Source organism: Nicotiana sylvestris, chromosome 5, assembly GCF_000393655.2.
Source record: "Nicotiana sylvestris chromosome 5, ASM39365v2, whole genome shotgun sequence".
NCBI classification, from domain to species: Eukaryota; Viridiplantae; Streptophyta; class Magnoliopsida; order Solanales; family Solanaceae; genus Nicotiana; species Nicotiana sylvestris.
The window spans coordinates 160,894,081-160,914,594 of NC_091061.1; the positions used below are offsets into that span (position 1 = coordinate 160,894,081).

A 20,514-nucleotide genomic window follows, 5' to 3' on the forward strand; every position below is an offset into this window, starting at 1 on the left:
ACCACAAGAAATTATAAGACACTTTCACTAGTTCATAATGTTAACTTATTTTAGTGAAAATCTAAAAGAATTAAGTTAGACATTAATTAATAGGATAACTAACACGATTCAATGATAAGAAGTGATGAGCCAATTTCCTTAAGAAAAAAAAAACCCATAAATGATTAAAACAATAAAAAGTAATACTAACCATTTTATCTCCTAGTCAACTCAACTTACATTCTGATACCATTAGGCAAAATTATTTTTCTCAAGAGTTTCAAGAAGTTATATATAGCCTAAGTTTATGTTTGTGTTTAAAATTAGAAATCGCTAGGTAAATATTTTACATATTCACTGTAGTCATTATTACTCTATATTTTCTTTCATGTCCTTTACTCCACTCTTTCGGGCATGCACCAGTTCAAAGTCCCTGCTCAATGGCAAGGCAGTCCATGCAAAGCTACTCAAATTTGGGTCCAAAGCAAACGTTTTCACAAACAATCACTTGCTCGCCATGTACTTAAAGCTCAATCAGTTCGATGATGCCCAACGACTGTTCGACAGAATGCCTGAAAGAAACATCATTTCTTGGACAACGTTGATTTCCACATATTCTCAAATGGGTATGTCTGAGAAAGCTTTGGATTGTTTTAGATCAATGGTTCTTGAAGATGGGTTTGCTCCAAATGGTTATACATATGTAGCTGCTTTATCGGCTTGCACTAGTTTAGGAGCTGAAAGAACAGGGAAGGAGTTACATGGGAGGATGTATAGAACTGAGGAGAGCCTTAATAGTTTTGTGACTAATTGTCTGGTTAATTTTTATGGCAAATGTGGGTTGTTGAAGTCAGCAAGATTGGTTTTTGATGGCATTTTGGAACCCAATTCTGTAACTTGGGCTTCTCTCATTTCTTGTTATTGCCAGTGTGGGGAGTATGAGGAAGGGTTGAGGATTTTCTTGTTGGCTTTGAGGTTAGGGGGGATAGTGAATAAGTTTTTCTGTGGGAGTGTTTTGAATGCTTGTGCTGCTATGAAAAGTTTGCAACTTGGTATGCAAATTCATAGTCTGATTGTCAAGTCTGGTTTTGGGATGGATCAGTTTTTGGTGACTGGTTTGATTGATTTTTATGCAAAATGTGGTGTATTGGACTTGGCACGTCGAGCTTTTGATGAGGCAGATGCATGGGAATTGCATGCTTGGACTGCAATGATTGGTGGCTGTGTGCAGTTAGGGAGTGGAAGAGAGGCCATTGACCTTTTCTGTAAGTTGCTTTCCTCAGACTTGAAACCAAGTGAGACAACTTTTTCATCAGTTCTTGGAGCTTTTGCTGATGTAAAAGGAGTTCGAGTTGGGAAACAGATCCATTGCCGGATTGTAAAATTGGGATTCGACTCATTTAGTTTCGTATGCAATGCTTTGATGGACTTTTTCTCCAAAAGTGACCTGTTTGAGGAATCATTAAAGCTCTTTCAAGAAATGAAAGAACATGATGTTGTTAGCTGGAATACGCTAATTGCTGCATGTGTGAGCTCAGGTCGATATGAAGATGCGATCAGATTTCTCAAGGAGATGTTGCTTGAGGGTTTCGAAGCGAGTCTTTACACTTACTCTAGCATTTTGAGCATTTGTGGGGATTTACCAGCTATTGAATGGGGCAAGCAATCCCATTGTCGTGTTCTGAAGCCTGGATTTGATTCCAATGTGGTTGTTGGGAGCACCCTCATTGATATGTATGCTAAATGTGGACGACTTTCTGAAGCACGTAGAGTTTTTGACATCCTTCCTACGAAAAACCTGGTATCTTGGAACACCATGCTTGTAGGATATGCGCAACATGGGTTTGGGAAAGAAGCTTTAGAGATTTATGCTACTATGCAAAACAGTGGGGTTAAACCTAATGATATCACATTTCTTGGAGTATTATCTGCCTGTGGACACGTTGGACTTTTAGATGAGGGACTTCATCACTTCAATAGCATGACCCAGGTTTATGGAATCATTCCAAGGACAGATCACTTGGCTTGTATAGTGAGTCTATTTGCACGCAAAGGACAAACAAAACAAGCTTATGGTTTTATAAAGAACTTTCCAGGGGAGCCAGATAAGGTGGTGTGGCGGTGCCTCTTGTCTGGTTGCAAAGCTAACGGAGACTTCATCTTGGGGAAATATGCCGCTGAAAAGATTTTAGGTATTGATCCAGATGATACTTCAGCCTATATCGTATTGTCTAATATCTATGCGGAGTTACAGATGTGGGATGAAACGGCCAAGATGAGAAAGCTGATAAAGGAGAAATCATTAAAGAAGGAAACTGGATATAGTTGGACTGAGTTGCAGAATAAAATATATACATTCTCTGCGTGTAATATTATGTCCCTTCAAGAAAGCTATCTGCAGCAAGTTTTGACTGGGTTGACGGCCCAATTGTTTGATTCAGGATATGTGCCTGATGTCATGTTCTCGTTGCAGTTTGAGGAGTAAGTATACAAGATATCTGTATAGATTCATCTACCAGTGATTGACAGGCGATATTTAAGAAGCGCAAATATTTTAATTTGCTCTTGGCTGGAATCTCTGTGTGAGAGGTCAACAATGTCAACTCCATGACTTCAATATGTCTCAAGCAAACTCGGTCTCAAGCCCGAATTGAGGAGAAGGATTACACTAGGTTGACAGGCAGCATAGAGATAGTCTAACCATGGTGAATCCTCTTGGTAGATACAAGAGGATTCATTCAATTGACCCCAACTAGTTTACTATTGAGACATAGTTGATTGACTATTGGGAGGTCAACAAATTTTCAAATCCTGAGCTCTGACTGTAGCTAGCAACACATCCATTCTTCGGCCTACTCCAGTTGACCATTCCAAAGATAGTGATACCCTAGCTTATATGAGCTTGCCTCCTCCTTGGGTTCAAATTTTGAGTTACATCTCTTTTTAAGAAATAATAGTCCCTGGTGTATGGATACTAGCGGATAAAGTCCATGTAAAGCTGCTGCTGATATTATACAATCAGAGTGCTATGGCTCTTCCAACTGGTTCTTCTTGATTACATCTTATGGTTTGAAGCTTCGGGTGCTCAAACTCTGTCGGGGCTTGGGTCCTGCTTTCTTCAACCAATTCACCAATACCATAGCTGTGGTACTCCTCACTCGAGGACAATACCTTTCTAATATTGAGTAATCTTTGGCATGTACATTTGAAATGGAAATGCCAAAAAATGCTGAAAACTTTCTCAAGGTTAAGAGAGATTTAGTGGGGGCACAAAGAATCCTATGATGTAGGAGTAGCTCTCTTATCGTTCAACCAATTTTGTTACACCTTCGTGTCTAAATGGCGTCCTCCATACCATTGGAAAGAGGCACACATACAAATTAACACCTGAACCTATTCAGATCAATACCACTTTTTTCGAGGAAACTCACGAAGTTGTCCAGTTTATCCTCCTGGAGCACAAACTTATTGTCAACTGTATGCTGATGCTGACTGAACAGAAGATTTATTAGTAACTTTTAGATGGTAATATGGAGAATCAATCATCATAGAGCAGGGAAGTCCCAAGTAAAACATGTCTTATGTGGTTGAAGGCACAAATTATTTCTTTTCCTTTCTTGCTAATAGCTTGTTGAAAATATTTCCTTCTCTATTTGATAGACAAGTTTGTGCAATTTTATTTTATTATAGAAGCTTCTTGTAACCCGGACCCCGCGCATAGCGGGAGCTTAGTGCACTGAGTTGCCCTTTTTTTAAGCTTCTTGTAAGCACAAGCATTGAATCCCCATTTCATCCATTTGAAAAGCTCTTCCATTCCCTAGTTGTATAACTTTCTCTTCGGACATGGACTCTATTCTGGGGAACACTTATGAATAAAGGCAATATGTTATACAAGTGTAAACTTCTATAAATTGGAGAGAGCAACCATTAACAAAAATACAGTATGCTTTCTTGACTCTTTATTTTTTCTGTAAAAGGTGGTCTAATACATATGAACAAATAAATAAGTGTTTGATTCTCCAATAAGAGGACACAACCGTTTTAACTTCATTTGATCTTGTCTGATACACTTCCTTTATCGAGAAGTTCGACAGCATTTACAGTTCAAAAATAATTTGCAAGACAATTTGATGTTTGGCTTTCAAGAAAAAGGTCAAGGCTAATTGCGAAAGAGCGATCTTTTCATCCTTTTAGGCCTTCCATAAACACCTAACAAAACGAATAGTCCTTTAATTAATAAAGCTCAGTTTAAAAAAAAAAAAAAGATATTTAAGAATCCTCTTACTATCTAGCTTAATTAGCAGCTCACTTTTCAACCATAAAAGAACACAGTAAAATAAAACAAGATAAAATAGATGAAGATACTATAATTATCGTGTAGTACAAAACAGTTGCACCGGTATAGGTAATTTAAAAAGCTTAAACATTGTTATTTTTCACAGTTTTTCTAGCAGTAGAATTGTAAACCACATTCTGGAAACCTAAGCAGCTTTCTCAAACTCTCCAACGATATGATCCATTCTTGAAACGATGTCCGTGATTCGGCCTTTCCTTGATTCCCCATCTTTAGATCTGAAGCCTTTATTGTCAACCAAAAAAAAAAAAAAAAAAAGAGGACAAAAATTGAACCACCAATAGAAATATAGAGGGGACACTAGGGCCCGTATGAGGAAATAAAGGGAGATTAAAGAGCACATTTAATAACTTAGTCAAAACTAGAGTTCTACTCGAGAGATTTTAAAAGCATCTATTATTACACCACCATAGCTTTGACCTAGTTGCGGGAAAAGACAGCTGATATCATGCATGTGCATATTATTGGCAATCTCAACTGTGTGCATTAGCAGATGGAGCTAATATCCAGTTCTATCTGATACCTAACGTGTTACATGCACATCTATCAAACTAGGCTCACATACTCTATCAAAATGTACAAGGACGGGGGCGGATTTAAGCCTAATTTGTGGAGCCCCATGGTCTCTCCGCAAAACTAGATATTTTATGTATATATTTTCTAAATTGATCTAATATTATATGCTGGCACCCATGCTCCAAAAAAGCTAAATTGTGCACTTGGTTAAATGTTGTTTTATCTGCCTAGAGGAGCACGGATCAAGTCCCAGTACCCATGTTATAGAAATCCTAAGTTCACCTCTGTTAAGGACCTTGCAAGTTGCACACTTTTCACCATAACTCCAACTTTTAATCATTCTACTCTTGTTGTCCCGGGCTTCACGAGGTTAAATGATAGTCAAAGGATCAAAGCAAAACGCATTACACACGCACACAAAAAAAAAAAGAAAAAAAAAAGCAGGAACCACAGAATATTACGGTTACTCCAGTCCGTTAGGATGAGAGAATCACCAGTGACCGATCATGACTCTGAGCTCTCAGCAGAAACAATTTCCTTCTCAAGCTTCATTTACAAGCAAAGAAGAATGTTATTAGACAATTTACACAAACTTCTACTAGCATCACAATTGAAAACAAAAAATGCAAGAAGAAATTAGGTTGATTACTCTATAAAACCTCCTCTGAAATTGAATGGTTTAGTCTAAGTAAGAGGAATAGATACGAGCAAAATTTCTTATTTATCATGATTAGCAAAAGCAGTGGTTTCCTGACGAACAAAAGCATACCCTCATAATTTAAAAGCCAAAATTAGTAACTTCAGGTTCTCTCTTTTACTGCAATCAGAGAACGGAATACCACCAGAATAGAAATTTATCAAGTATCTCATGGTGCTGCATTCATGGTAACTCCCATGCGTGCTAAAAAAGTTTTTTTACAATCCTACTAAGGTTTCTATCTCTCTTCTATATTTGTCTTTCCTCTAGCTATGTTCACATGATTAAATGCAGGAAAGACCTTTAGGTGGGAAAATCAAGAACAGAAGGAGTGGGATCTAGTAGGAAATGTACAAGAGCTAGATATATGACATCTTTCTGAGATCAACATTGCATAGCATATAACTTAGGAGTAAAAGATAAATGTAGCGAGCCAGCACACCAGTAGATTTACCCTCTAGTTCAACTTTAAAATGTAATTTTGATCAGGACAAGCTCAAGAGGTTATAATTTCAGGTTCATTATTTCTGTCAGCTGACAGCATTATAATCTTCTGGAGTATAATGAGTTAACTGCCCTACAGAGGGACTATAGTATTAGAGCAATGAAACATAAAAAACCATATAAGAAAAAATGTTAAGATGACTAACTGGTACAACAGAGACAGACAATTGTATCAGAAGAAATTTGATAGATGGCTAAATAATGACAAAATAAGTTAAGAAAATCATATTAAGCTGCTTTAGAATTATTCACGAAAGGCCCTACTTTTATACCTGTTAGAAAGACTGGTATAGAATAGGTGTATTTGTAAGTGAAAGTCAATGTAGTTGCTCAAAGCACTTCTTGAGCATTTGCCCAGACATCTATGGGGCAGCTCATGAAGAAGCTGGATTCTCCGGTATTACCAAATGACACAGTTGAAAAGTCACAAAAGACTTAGAGTAAATGTAAACATGACAATATAGTACCTGCATAATGCTTTCCAACTTGCTCTGAAGATCACGATACTCTCGATTGATGTTTCTTAATATCCGCAAACACCTACAGAGCCAAGGGGAAACGTTTTGTCAGATAACCACTAAGACATTTGGAATATGTTACACGAAAGCAATGAAATATTATTTGCAAATCAATGTTATGTTTTATTTTGTCCATTATATCAATTCCAACTTGAAATAGAGAATTTGAAGTTTCAAAAACTGGTTTGAGGACTATTTCAACTGCAATAATGGTTTACACTGACAAACTTCAACTTTTTTCCAACTGAAATTCATGTCCAGACACAATTTAATTTCCAAATACTCCTTGTTAACTTCAACTTTAAATACTGGGTTTTCCAAATTCACTGAGATATTGTCCAAACAGGACGACTTCGTGATATTTGCAAATTAGGATGACCAACAAGATGATTCTCACAGAGGGTAGTTAAGGATTTTTCTTGTTAGAGAAAGCACACTACTATCAAGTAAATCTATGCCTTTGAAATTCTAAAGAGAAAGAAAAAAAAAAGAAAAGATATCAAACGGTAATGAAATTCTAACCATAATAAGAAAAGCTAACGCTGGAACATTCCACATCACAAAAAATACAAGCAACAAGGTTAGTACCATTCTGATTATTTCAAAACAATTAATGCACATCCTCTCGCACAACTAACATCCACACACATGTAATGGAAAACCACGCAGACAAGTATGCAAGAGAGTAGACCACTCGCATAACCACCACTTCCAGTAACCAGAACAGCCAAAACTTCATTGACTTCTAGATCTTCCCACGGGAAAACGTAGAATGCACAGTTATAACTTGAGATCAGTTATGTTGAAGTATTTGAAGTATTTGAAATGTTGATTAACTTGATTACACAGTTCTCAAGTGCGTCAGTGTTTTAGAAGGCAAGGACATGATCTCTGAGGCATATTATCATTTATTATTTCTTGATCATTGAATATGCCTTAATTAACGATACAATATGAAAATACACTCAAAAGATAAGAAGAATCCCATGAAATGGAATGTAACTCTATTCGTGTTTTGCGTGCTGGGTAAAGCTTCATACAGTCCACATATGCCAGCTACACGTGTTGTGAGCTTGATATAATCCCTGTTTGCCAAGCTAAGCATTAACTTTTCCTCTTTGCATCAAGGGAAAGAAAAAGCTTTTCATGCATACACTTCAGGCAAAAGGAAACAGGTGTATGTCTCAGGTAAAAGTCTAATGTCCATGCATATACCTTTCTGGTATTTCACCTCCACCTGACTTCCTCAAGAAAGTTAGAAAACTACCCATGCTACACATCAAGGTGTACTCCTGAGTGCCTTTAAACAATTAAATGCTCTCCTTAATCTCATAATATAATTACTAGTTATCTCCAGATAAGACCCAGTGTCGGCTCTATGGTAAAGCAAGTAAGGCACTTGCTTTAGGCCCCCAAATTTGAGGGGCCCTATTTTTAAGTAATTTATATATTTTTTTTTTTTAAAATAGACTACTTTTAGTTGAAAAGTAAATATATTCATATAAAGAGAAAGATAATTTTATTATATTTGTGAATAAATTATCAACATCAGAATAATTATTATGGCCTATGGGAGGTATGAATACTTAAATTTTTACACTTTCTTTCTTATTTTTCCAAGTCACAATATCTCTTTCCCTTCTCTCACGAGATTAAATACTTTCAATTTTATTTCTTTCTCCAAGAGTATAAAAGTTCGACAGCTAAAATTTTGTGTGGTAAAAATTTGAGATCATTAGATGACGAGAACTTAAAACAATGTTGTCTTAACCTGAATGTTCCTTAAAATATAATAGTCACTCTGATATTGATGGTTTAAACTTATTTTTTAAATTAAAATATTAAAGAAAATAGTACAAGTAGAAAATAATGCTCTAATCGATACATTCAATCAAATAAAAATACTTGATTCTTTTTCAAATGCTTTTTTTTATAAAATAATATTAATAGTTCATGTAATAGTTTCCTCAATAGAAATAAGTTTTTTAAAATTAAAATTAGTAAAATCTTACCTAGGATCAATAATTTTAAGAAAGATTAAATGAATTGACTATATTGTCATTCGAAAAAGAATTATCAGAAGAAATTGATAAGAAAAAAGTTATTTACAACTTTATATCTCAAAAAGTTAGAACAATAATTTATTTTTAAAAAAAAATATGTTTTTACTTTTTAAATTTAAGGCCTCGAAATAAATTTTGGCTTTAGGCCACTAAAATGCTTGAACCGCCCCTGATAAGACCTTATAGACAAAACAGATGGCCACTCTTTCTTTCTTTCTTTTTATTCTTTTCAAATGAAATGCAGATGGCTCCAATACATCATGCACCAAGCAGGGATTTGAATCCAGGGCTTGCAAGAATTTTCTTCCTAAAACTATTATGTTCTAATAAAAAATAAAAGAATAGCTGAGAGAAACAGTCATCCACCTTTGACATGAAAGAACAAGAAGCAGAAGAGCTCAACCAGCAAAAGTTTCCAATTTTATCCTGGATAATACTGAATCTATACACATATATCTTCAGAATATCTTGAACAAATATTTGATCTCCCTTTTCTTATGTATATTATCTCTACTAAGATATCACATCATAAAAGAGTCGGCCCTTGTCTTCCAACCTTAATAGTAGATGAAAATAAATAATACATAAAGCAAGATCACAGTTATGCAATATGCTTACATGAATAAGAAAGAACTTTTTCTTTAAAATCTTTTCCCACATTTAGACTTGCACTATCCTAAAGTTGGTCTTAAATAAAGTGAACTCATATGTCTTGTAAGAGCCTTCTCTCCCAGCCTTATCATAAGAAGGAAAAAGAAGCAAGAATAAGCAGCATACCAATTATGCAGTGTGCTTACATGTTATAAGAATAAACAGAGAAAGTGGAAAACTAGAAATTGACTGTATCCTCCTTTTGTCAGCGTAAGTGTTTTACAGAGTGAGTTGATTGTAAAGATGACAACTAGATTCTTCTTTTCATGGAAAAGAAGAAGAAAGGAAAACATTTAATGGGTTCAATGGCAATAAAATGCATGAGTTTCCAGGCAAGATGAATCTCAATTTTCCTTTACTTAAATTCGCAAGTTCAAGGGAATGCACTCTAAACTGTCCACCTAAACGGAAGCTATGGTTATAAAAAGCCAAGATCTCTCAACCATCAGCTTTCTATCTCCATTAGAACTATATCAATGCCAGTGAGATACCACAAGATCCCTACATTTCAAAACAAATTGATCTTCAATGTGAAGAAGTCGACTTTGAGATGAATAAGGACACGTATTAAACAGCTTCCAATTCAAACAGATTACCTAACAAGCAAGCCAATCGTAAAACCAGAAAACAAGGAGTTGTATACAAATATCAAGCTGATGAAGAAAGAATCATACTCATCCTTGGATTTCTTGTTAACGGCCTTGGAAAAATCAGAACATACATTCGTAATCTTACAGGCTCCAAGGCTGCAAAATAAGTTGAGCAGTATCATTAGAATCATTCCTGTAGTAAGTAATTATCGAGGCAAAGGCTAACCCAAGATTCCAACAGTGGCTTATTCAATAAAAGATTGATGATCCACTTTCAGAGAGTTTTTGGTGGAAAAAGTATTTATAAAATCCTCATTAAGATATGAACAGACAGCAATGTTTAGATTAAGTATTTTAAAAACGGCTTTTTTTCTGGATATAAAATCAACTTTGCCTCAATTGCAAATTAGTTAGTGTTTCCTATCTGAATCTTCTCTGTCCATTCCGCTTTTATGATACAATGTCTATTACTTTCAATCTGCAAGATACAATACGTAAGACCATGTTACAAATATCAAGTATCTACATAAGCTTTAAGCGAAAGAACATTTATGGCTACTCTAACAAAATACAACTTACCATGCAGAACTTCCTTTCAGCTTGATACAATGCTCAATCAAAACATCAAAGTCCACAACTGGTGACTCACTAAAATTAAAGAAAGAGAGTAACACAAATCAACAATGTAGGTCAAAACACAAAATGTGCATATCAACATGACGAAAACATACAGGGCCTCAGCCATGTCACGCATAACAGTGCGAGCATCGGATAAAAAGCTCGGAATTAGCTCCAGGAAGAAATAAGGACCGTTGTCCTCCTTCAACGAGTAGCAAATTTGGAAATAGCTATCAACCAAACCCTGCAAAAAGCATCCCCAGTGATTGATATACCTTTAACATTCCACATCATTCAATAATACAAAAACTCAAGTAAACACCTCGAAGAAGGATCTCTGCCTTTATATGAACCTAGAAAAACTTAAATAAATGAAAAATAAAAACTCTAACTAAAGCAAAAACAAAAAACTACTAATGTACATAAATGTTTACGCCTACACTGTAGATTCTACAAGGACAAGCATTGACACAACAATGGAGTTACTCAATGTCTCGATAGTGACATGTAAGTCACTGTTTCGAGGCATTAAAACAGCCTCTTTGCTAAATGCAAGACAAGGCTGCAAATGTTATTTGTCCACTCTCCACTTACCATACTAATCGAGGAAGACTTTATGCAAGAGCTATTTAAGACCATAGACAATTCAGGTTCAAAAATTAGAAGAAAATAATTATACTACTCTCTCTGTCCCAATTTATGTGGCATACTTTCCTTTTTAGTTTTCCAAATAGAATGTCATGCTTCCTTATAAAGAAATAATTTTAACTTTAAACTTCTTTTTACTCTTAATGAGATGATTTATAGCCACACAAATGTCTATGGCTTGTTTTAGACCACAAATTTCAAAAGGTTTTCTTTCTCTCTTAAACTCTATGCGGAGTCAAACACTGCGATATAAATTGGGAAAAAGGAAGTAGTAAACTATTAGAAAATGCAGCCTTATTGGTATACCTCATCCTCGAGGGACTGAATGCGGTCGAGTACTTGTTGAACGAGTGCGCCTTTATCCATTTTCTGGCAATTGGAAACCTAGAAATAGCAGAGAAAAATGAGAGTGGCCATGAGATTAAGAGAGAGAGAAAGCGCAGCGCATATAATCAAACTGTTCTCTCTCTCTCTCTCTCTAACCATATCATTAAATTTATACCTTAAAAACAAGAAATAAACACCTTACAAAAGGATCTCTTCAGTAGATGAACATTGACGAAATTTTAAACAACGAAAAATAAAGGATTCTAACTAAAACAAAAAAAAATCGTAAGTACTACTAATAAACATAAAGGATTAACTATAGAGCTTCTCTATACGTAATTAGAAGATCACATGTTTGATGCACTGTAACGGCCTTCACGCATAAATGCAAGTGAGAAAATTAAGGTTCGAAATACCTAATTACTGTAAAAAAGTTTCTAGAATGTGCGGTGCAAATGACGTACCTCGTTCTCGAGAGACTGATAGATATCACCAAGTAGTTGTTGGCTGAATACGTCATCATCCATTTTCTCGCAATTCATATCCTAAAAACAGCACAAAAACGTGTATATCTTTCACAGAACCAAATATATATATATATACGGTAGAAAGTTCGGACGCCATTGACGTACCTCTTCTTCCATTGACTCCTGGACACGATCAAGGAGTTTTTGATTGAAAGCTTTTTTATTATCCATTTTCGTCAATTAAAAACTCAAAAATTGAAGAGGAAATTGAAACTGAGTTGTGTAACATCTCTTTAAATACAAAATTGACACACAGATTTCATGAATATGGTGGTTTTGGTAAGAGGTTGAAGGAGACAAATTATAGTTTGGCTGTTGCGTTTTGTGTTTGATTCAAATTTTTGGCTCTCTAGCTGCAGGCTATTTACTGTTGCCTTATATGGAAGAAAATGACGAAACTGATTAACTACTGTCGCTTTTTTCAACTCAATTTTTCTTCTTTTTTTTGGATTTATCTCATAGTTATTTTTCATTTTTTGCTTTACCAAAGTCAAGGAAATTGACATCGAGAGGCCGAGCTATGATTTCAACTTTAGGCGTTCTAACTTATTTCAAGTACTAATAATTAGGCTCTAAATTTAATATTTATATATATTTAACAAATTTTTCAATACAAATATACTATTTGGCCAAAAACTTAGTGAGTTTGGCCGAACACATATTCAGGCTTCTAGCTTTACCCATGTCTCGAACTAATTTGAATAGCACATATGAATAGATAAACTACTAATAGGCCCTACACTATGCAAAATCAGGTTAATAAAGTCAATACATTTATAGCAGGGAAACTACCAACTATGTCCATTTATAAGTACCTCATTACAAAATTGACCAATTTATAAAATATTACTAATATTAGCCAATTAGCTATTTGTAGCAAAAAAAAAATTATCAAATTTTTGCTTTCTTTTGAGTGGGTGTTATTAGAATAGATTAGGCACATCTTAAGGAGCTTGAATCTCAGTTTTGGGATGATTTGGTAAAGTTTTGAGGTGGTTTGAATTGAAAATTTTAATTAAAAACTGAACATGAAAATAATGATATATGTATCACAATGTGTATCATTTGTGTATCACCTATGTATAATATTTGTATCAATTGTGTGTATCACATGTATATCCATATATACCTGTGTGTGAGATGCATGCGTGATACATGTTTGATACATGTGTCGCAGAGAAGTTTTTGAACTCGATTTAATTACGACTTTTGATACAAAACCAGTCCAAATCACCTCCAATCTTCCTCAAATTTTGTGTATTGACTTATTTATATATTTTCAATGAATTTCAACTATACCCATTGAAAAAATTCCTTTTTTGCTTAGATTTTTGGAATATTATATATATATTTTTTTGTATTTCATCACCTTATTTGCTACCTCATCCATGAAATTTCCTTTCCATCTTGCATCTAATGTTGCTAATCTCGCTTAAAAAATATAGAATGTGATTTTTGCATGTGATTCTTTGAGAGAAAGAACCTTATTTATTTGGTTTTTCAATTTTTATATGTACTTGACTAGTTTTGGTAAGTCTATAACTAATGGTTAGAGGTTGGTAAGTTGACACTTATTTGGAACATTTGTGTAAGTTTCCCTTATAAATTCTCCATTTCATAGCGAAATTACTAACATCAGCTCTCAACTTTTTATAAATAGAAATAATGAGTACATGCAAAATCATTATCTCAAATAAAGGGTAATCCTATAGATAAACTTGTGGTAAGAAAGCTTTTTTAGTGACCTAACGAGACGTGAATTCGAATTAATCAGACTAATGAATTTCGAAGACTTAATATCTCTCCATTTCTAAGACAATCATTAATATCAACTCTCCACTTTACATAAATAGAAGGAATGATGACCATATACATGCAAACTCATTAGGTAACATCATCCAATGAATAGAATATTAAAATAAAAGAATTACCAGCTTGGAGAAATTTTTTATATAATCTAGACTGATAAATATGTTACCTTGTATAAAGCAATCTACCAACAAATTACTTGTAACAGCTGTCCCGGCTTACTTATAAACAAGGCCGGTAAGTCAGTAACAAGTCAAAATTAATGATTATTTAACAATTTAGGAACCAATTCACAATTTATGTGAATAATTTTATTTTAAAACAATTCTTCTTCTAAGATCCCTTATAAAACTCATTTCCCTATTAACAACCTAGTGCGAATTTAATATACCAATCACTAGTGTGGCAATACGCCTAATATGTTAGCATACGCAGTTCTTGTACGGGTCAAATTCTTGTTGAGGAAGTTGAGCGGGGAAAGATCATAAGGTAAAAAGATTGTGTTTCGAGTTGGACAGATAGGACGAGGTCGACCAAAGCCTAACAACGAGCAGTCGTTGAGCGAGTCGTAAAGGTCGAGGTCGAATAGCGAAGAATAGGAATAACGGCTAGTGTGGTCTTGGAACTAGTGACAGGAATATTCTTCTGAATATTCTCTTTATTGTACTTTTTAGGGGTTTTAGAGAATATCTCATATAATTAGAAGGGGAGGGAGAAGAAAAAGGGGCACGTAAGATTGAATCTGAGAAAACTATTGTAAGAAGTTGACCATTGAGAGAAAATACAAATTTTACCTTTCCATAGTGATTGATTTCATCAATTATTATTCTTTTCCACTCACGTGCATTACTCATATTCTTGGTGACTACCACATTTCGTTGTCAGGAGGGAGAATCTTCCACATCATTTGATATTTGGGTAAATTGTTCTTACTATTTATATTTATTGTCATTTCTCATATTTATTGTTCATTATTCATTCTTCATTTACTCCCTAAAATGTGCATTTAATGACTAAATATACGGTTATAAGCATTTGGTAAACGGTGCCACCTAAACTCTAAACTAGATCTAGGAATTATTATGCTTGACTAGGATTCACCTTTCATCTCAGTTATCATTAAATTAGTTTAACAAATAGTAGTATACTTTCTAGTCAAACAATTTGGCGCCGTCTGTGGGGACTTTCTAGTCAAAATCATAGTCTTTCTAAATCTACAAAAACACACCAATAGCAAAGTGCAAAGTTTTCTTTCCCCTACTTGCATAATCTAACATGGCAAGAAATGGAGAAGAAAGACTAAAAGCAGTGGCAGGCCTCACTGCTAATCTCCTAAACACCATCAATGAAACTCATGAAGAGGACGAGGAGAACGTGACACCCAATGCCTCACTTGGGCAAAGTGACTCTCCTCCCCCTCATGGCAGCGTTACCGCTTCTCATGGGAAGGGAGCCTCTACATCCACTACGGAAGAAGCGCCACCAGCCGTAAAAAAATTACTAGAGGCATGGCTAATGAATACGCTGAACAGTATACTCGACAAACCCGCTCCAAGGGCGAGCAGAGAGAGTGTGCGAGTCGACGTAGCCACAACAACCAATGAGCAACACGCCCAACGTCCCTCGACAGGTATCGCTCACTCTGTTAATGATGCAGGTAGCGACGCCCTCACTGCCATCCTTAGAAAGATGGAGGAGATGGAAAACAAAAACAAAGCACTCCGCGACCAAATAGGAGAGCATCAAGAAATGGTAAATAAGATACCAGGCGCCCCAAAACTCCCACGAAAGTGAGATGCCGATAGGTATGTGGAACAACTGTAGTGATGAGGCCGCACTGTATGCTATACCAAAAACATTCAATATGCCGTCATATTTGAAAATATATGACGGCAAGACAGACCCTGAAGATCACATCATCCACTACGTCACCACAGTGAAAGGCAATGACCTCGCTAAGGAGCAAGTGCCATCTATATTACTGATGAAGTTTGGTGAAACCCTAACCGGAGGAGCATTAACATGGTACTCACAACTGCCCGCACGGTCCGTACAGACATTTAAAGAAATGCCCGACAAATTTGTTACCACCCATACAGGGGCCAAGAAAGCGAAGCCAGAGTGAATGACATATTTGCCATCAGGCAATCACCTGGCGAAGGGCTCAGGGATTTCCTCGCCCGGTTCAACAAAGTGAGAATGACCATTCCAAATTTATCAGAGGGGATAACAGTAACAGCTTTCCAAAACGGGCTGAACAGGAACGGGTCGAGGGCAACCAAGAAACTGTTGAATAGACTAATGAAGTACCCTCCCACCACGTGGGAAGAAATACATAATGCTTATTGTGCCGAGGTGAGAGCCGACGAACGATCTCAACGGACCTACTCAACGTCTAACTTTAGTCCAAATGGAATCTAGGAAAGACCGAAGAAACGAAAGCATAAAGGATCTAGAGGGGTCACGACCTAATCGAGAAAGACATCATCCCTACGTCAGAGGCACCCTCATGCCGCCTCCACGTCACGATGAAGGTCCATCCAGACCGCGAACAGGAATCCACCAAAACAAAAAAGGTATGCCCCCTTGCTATTGGCTCACAATTTTTGTGTTTCCCCTTTAGAAATAGTCTATGCATTGGAAACGCTCTGCCCAAAGGTAAAATGGCCATAGAATATAAAGTCCGACCCGAGCACCAAAAAGTCAAATGCCCTCTGCGAATTCCACCAAGAACGGCGCCACAAGACCAAGGATTGCATTAACCTCAGACAGGAGGTCGTGTACATGCTTCACCTAGGGCACCTAAAAGAGTTGATGAGCAATCGAGGGAGGGCCAACTTCGCTTGAGGGCAAGAGCAACATCAAGGGCCGTCCAAACCAACTTCCCTAGTTCGAACCATTTAAATGATCATCGGGGGAGGCGACGACATATCTATCAATAGTGTGAAGTTCACCACTACTCACAATCTCAAGCGGTCAATCACCCACGAACAATATGACGAACTCAAAGAAAGTATCATCTTCGATAAGTCGGATACCCACTGTTTGGTCTTTCCTCACAATGATGCCTTTGTCATTACTTTACGTGTTTTTGATACTGATATAAGATGTATCATGGTCGATAATGGAAGCGGCACGTGCATCATCCATCCCCGAGTTCTTACCCAAATAAAGCTCGAGGATAGGATAGTGCCACGTTGCATCACGCTAACAGGTTTTAACAATGCAGTTGAGGGAACATCTAGAGAAATCACACTGCTTGTCCTGGCCGGCGGCGTCACCCTAGAGACCACGTTCCACATCATGGACCAAGATAGGCGTACAACACCATCATAGGTCGACCATGGATACACACCATGAAATTCGTCCCCTCCAGTTTGTACCAAGTCATTAAATTTCCCACCCCCTAGGGAGTATTCTGCATCCGGGGAGAGCAACGTACGACCCGAGAATGTTACCGCATCGCCCAAGATTGCATGTACACCCAACAGCTGAACGGAAAGGCCAAGGAAGCATATCAATTAACAAAGTTGGGTTAGATGGCGATGAAAAGGAGGACGTCATCAGCGACCTTGAAATCATAGAAGCCACAGGGTCAACCATAGAGGACCTCGACCCCGTCGATACGATGACGACCACAGCAAGAAAGCTTTTATTAGCCATAAATTCCAAGACCTAGGTAAATTTCATCAATTCTTAAGAAATAACATAGATCTATTTGCCTTTTCCCATGCAGTCATGCCAGGTATCTCAAAGGAGATAGCAATACACAAGTTGAACGTCGACCTGTTTTACCCCTCAGTAAGGCAAATCAGACAAAAGTTCAATTCCGCGATAAACGACGCAGTTCCTGAAGAGGTCGAGAAATTGTTAGTGAATGGTTCCATCAAAGAATCGAAGTATCCTCAGTGGGTCGCCAATGTAGTTATGGTAAAGAAGAAGAACGGTAAGTGGAGAATGTGTGTGGACTTCACAGATCTAAACAAATCCTGCCCAAAAGTCTCATTCCCGCTGCCCCACATCGACCAACTCATCGACGCCACAGCCGGGAACGAACTGCTAAGTTTCTTAGACGCCTACTCGGGCTACAACCAAATTATCATAAAGGAAGAAGACCATGAAAAAACCACCTTCATCACTCATCAGGAGACGTACTATTACAGAGTGATACCGCTCGGGTTAAAAAATGAGAGGGCAACGTTCTAGAGGTTGGAGACCAAAATGTTCAAAGATCAACTCGGCAAGACCATGAAAGTTTATATTGACGACATGTTGGTCAAGTCAAAAAGAAAGGAAGATCATATCGACCACTTGAGGGAGGCCTTTGACATACTCAGAAGGTACGACAACAACAACAACAACAACAACAACGACCCAGTATAATCCCACAAGTGGGGTCTGGGGAGGGTAATATGTACGCAGACCTTACCCCTACTCAGAAGGTACGACATGAAGTTAAAACCCAAAAAGTGTGCTTTCGGCGTAACATCTGGAAATTCCTCGGCTTCTTGGTATCACAATAAGGCATCGAGGTCAACCCCGACCAAATCAAGCCCATAGAAGGAATATTAGAAAATCTAACCAGCAAAAAGCAAGTGCAAAAGTTGACCGGCAGAATAACCGCCTTGTCGAGGTTCATCTCGAGGTCATCCGATAGGTGCCACAAATTTTTTGGCGTACTCAAAAAGGATAACGAATTCCAATGGAATGTCGAATGCGCCAACGCCTTAAAAGAACTAAAGGCCTACCTATCTTAGCCATCATTGCTCGCCAAGGTAGAACTTGGAGAATGCCTCCTTGTCTACTTGGACGTGTCCGATGTCGCAGTAAGTGCAGTCCTAGTATAAGAAAATAAAGGTACGCAATCTCCAATATATTACATCAGCAAAACTCTGGTCAACGCTGAAACAAGGTACCCCCACCTGGAGAAGTTAGCTCTGGCCCTGGTCGTAGCCTTACGGAAGCTTAGACCTTATTTCCAGTGCCACCCTATCTTGGTGGTCACGACCTTTCCTTTAAGGAATATCTTGCACTAACCCGTATTGTCGGGTAGATTAGCCAAGTCCGTCATAGAGCTGAGCGAGCACAATATAACCGATCAGTCGCGAACATCGATAAAGTCGCAAGTTCTTGCCGACTTCAGTGCAAAGATAATGTCTGAAGTCAAAAGCGAAAATGCCATTAGTTCTACCAAAGTACACGAGCAATGGTTTTTATACACCGATAACGCTTCTAACGCCTTCGGGATCTGGACTGGGACTCGTGCTTGAGGTCCCAACAGGCAAAGTGGTTCGCCAATCCATAAGATGCCCTAATATGACTAACAACGAGACCGAGTATGAGGCCATGATTGCAAGATTAAAATTAGCACTCAAATACAGAGCACGACAAGTCATCCTTCGATGCGATTCGCAACTCGTCATCAATTAGGTCACAGGAACTTTCCAAATTAAGGAGCAATGGTTACAGAAATATCAGGTCGATGTCTGCAAACTATTACCCGAGTTAGACGAATGTCAGCTCGATCAAATACCTCGAGCACAGAACATCGAAACGGATGGCCTCACCAAATTGGCAGCGACCACCAAAAGCATAATTGGTGTTGATACCCAATTTTGCCCTCATATTTTCAAAATACATATGTACTCTCAAAATAGCATTTTTGCATCATTATTTAGATTACAAACATATGCAAGCATTTTCTATAATTTTTCATAATTTTTAAAGCTCAAAATTAATTTCTTTTACATTTTTTATTATATAAATATCTAATAATTATCCCTCAAATTATTTTGTGATGACTTAGCTACCTAAAATAATTATTTTTGGACCTATAATATATGTTTCAAACATTTTATTTCATTACATATAATTACATTAGCATTTTTTAAGCTATTTGTCTAATTTTGCAATAATGGCCTATATTCATACAATTGCTCTTTATTTTATATTATTTTGTGCCGAAATAGAATATTTATATTTTTGTAACACAAAGTTATTATTTTAAAACATTTTAGTGCATAAAAAATATTTTATTTTATTTATTAAGTATTTTTTATAAATTATTTTTTTGGTAAATTTTAGGGTATTTAAATAATAGCCCAATTTTATCTATTTTTCAGACCTAAACTACCCAGACCTCAGCCCAATCCCAGGCAACCCTGCCCAGTCCAAAACCAACTCAGACCCCTTAAACCACATTCGTTGATCAAAAATGATCAACGGATCACAACCCTCAACCCCTCTTCTCTTATAACCCAACCCCCCTAAACCCTAAAGACCATTGTTTCTGACTAGCCGCACTCAAATGCTCCTCCCCACCAAAAATCCTAATTGTCGTCTTCTCCAAATCTTCTCCTAATCCTGGCTACAATGAAATTTTTCTCTTATTTACTTACCATATTTGTGTGTTACCGCTACTGGTTGATTCTTCATGGTATCACCTAGTACTTGCCTAAATATGGCAAGCACTAACTCTCTGATTCTGTCCGAATGAATCCTATTTCTTGAATTTGGATCGTATTTCATCCACACGCATTTGATTCTGTATTCTGTGAGTCCGATTTCATTTGGATTTTTGTGATTTGCACTTTCCCTAAAAACTAGGGTTTACCGAATTTCTCTCTTAAATCGATTTCAAATTGATTTGCATTTTTTTCCGTGTTTATTATTTATTTTACTTTCTTTCCTTATATGTTTGCCCGATTTTTGAT

General features: G+C 36.8%; 2 protein-coding genes across 5 annotated transcripts; one reads left to right on the plus strand and one right to left on the minus strand.

Moving 5' to 3' along the window:
• The first annotated feature begins 272 nt into the window (after positions 1 to 272).
• LOC104229273 (pentatricopeptide repeat-containing protein At3g53360, mitochondrial-like) lies at positions 273 to 3,775 on the plus strand. The gene has a single exon (XM_009781893.2). It carries the CDS (start codon positions 368 to 370, stop codon positions 2,462 to 2,464), a length of 2,097 nt encoding a protein of 698 aa, XP_009780195.1. The 5' UTR covers positions 273 to 367; the 3' UTR covers positions 2,465 to 3,775.
• Positions 3,776 to 3,988: 213 nt separating this feature from the next.
• On the minus strand, positions 3,989 to 12,358 carry LOC104229272 (histidine-containing phosphotransfer protein 2-like). Of its 4 annotated transcripts, none has more exons than XM_070174104.1 (9): positions 12,098 to 12,358; positions 11,930 to 12,010; positions 11,445 to 11,522; positions 10,604 to 10,734; positions 10,452 to 10,520; positions 9,957 to 10,028; positions 6,518 to 6,590; positions 5,344 to 5,395; positions 3,989 to 4,188 (listed from the first exon to the last, which is right to left on the minus strand). In XM_070174104.1, exons 1-8 carry the CDS (start codon positions 12,161 to 12,163, stop codon positions 5,354 to 5,356), a joined length of 612 nt encoding a protein of 203 aa, XP_070030205.1. In that variant the 5' UTR covers positions 12,164 to 12,358; the 3' UTR covers positions 3,989 to 4,188; positions 5,344 to 5,353. The 4 variants fall into 4 exon arrangements, with proteins under 4 accessions (XP_070030205.1, XP_009780190.1, XP_009780191.1 ...); XM_009781888.2 differs by lacking the exon at positions 3,989 to 4,188 and adding an exon at positions 4,311 to 4,558; XM_009781889.2 differs by lacking the exon at positions 3,989 to 4,188 and adding an exon at positions 4,311 to 4,551 and having other exon boundaries at positions 5,311 to 5,395.
• Between the last annotated feature and the right edge of the window lie 8,156 nt (positions 12,359 to 20,514).

Coding starts and splice junctions, on each gene's coding strand:
- LOC104229273 (XM_009781893.2), top strand. CDS start 368: ATGTCCTTTACTCCACTCTTTCGGGCATGCACCAGTTCAAAGTCCCTG.
- LOC104229272 (XM_070174104.1), bottom strand. CDS start 12,163: ATGGATAATAAAAAAGCTTTCAATCAAAAACTCCTTGATCGTGTCCAG. Junction 12,011..12,097: donor AGGAGTCAATGGAAGAAGAG/GTACGTCAATGG, acceptor TGCTGTTTTTAG/GATATGAATTGCGAGAAAAT. Junction 10,029..10,451: donor CTGAAAGGAAGTTCTGCATG/GTAAGTTGTATT, acceptor CTTATTTTGCAG/CCTTGGAGCCTGTAAGATTA.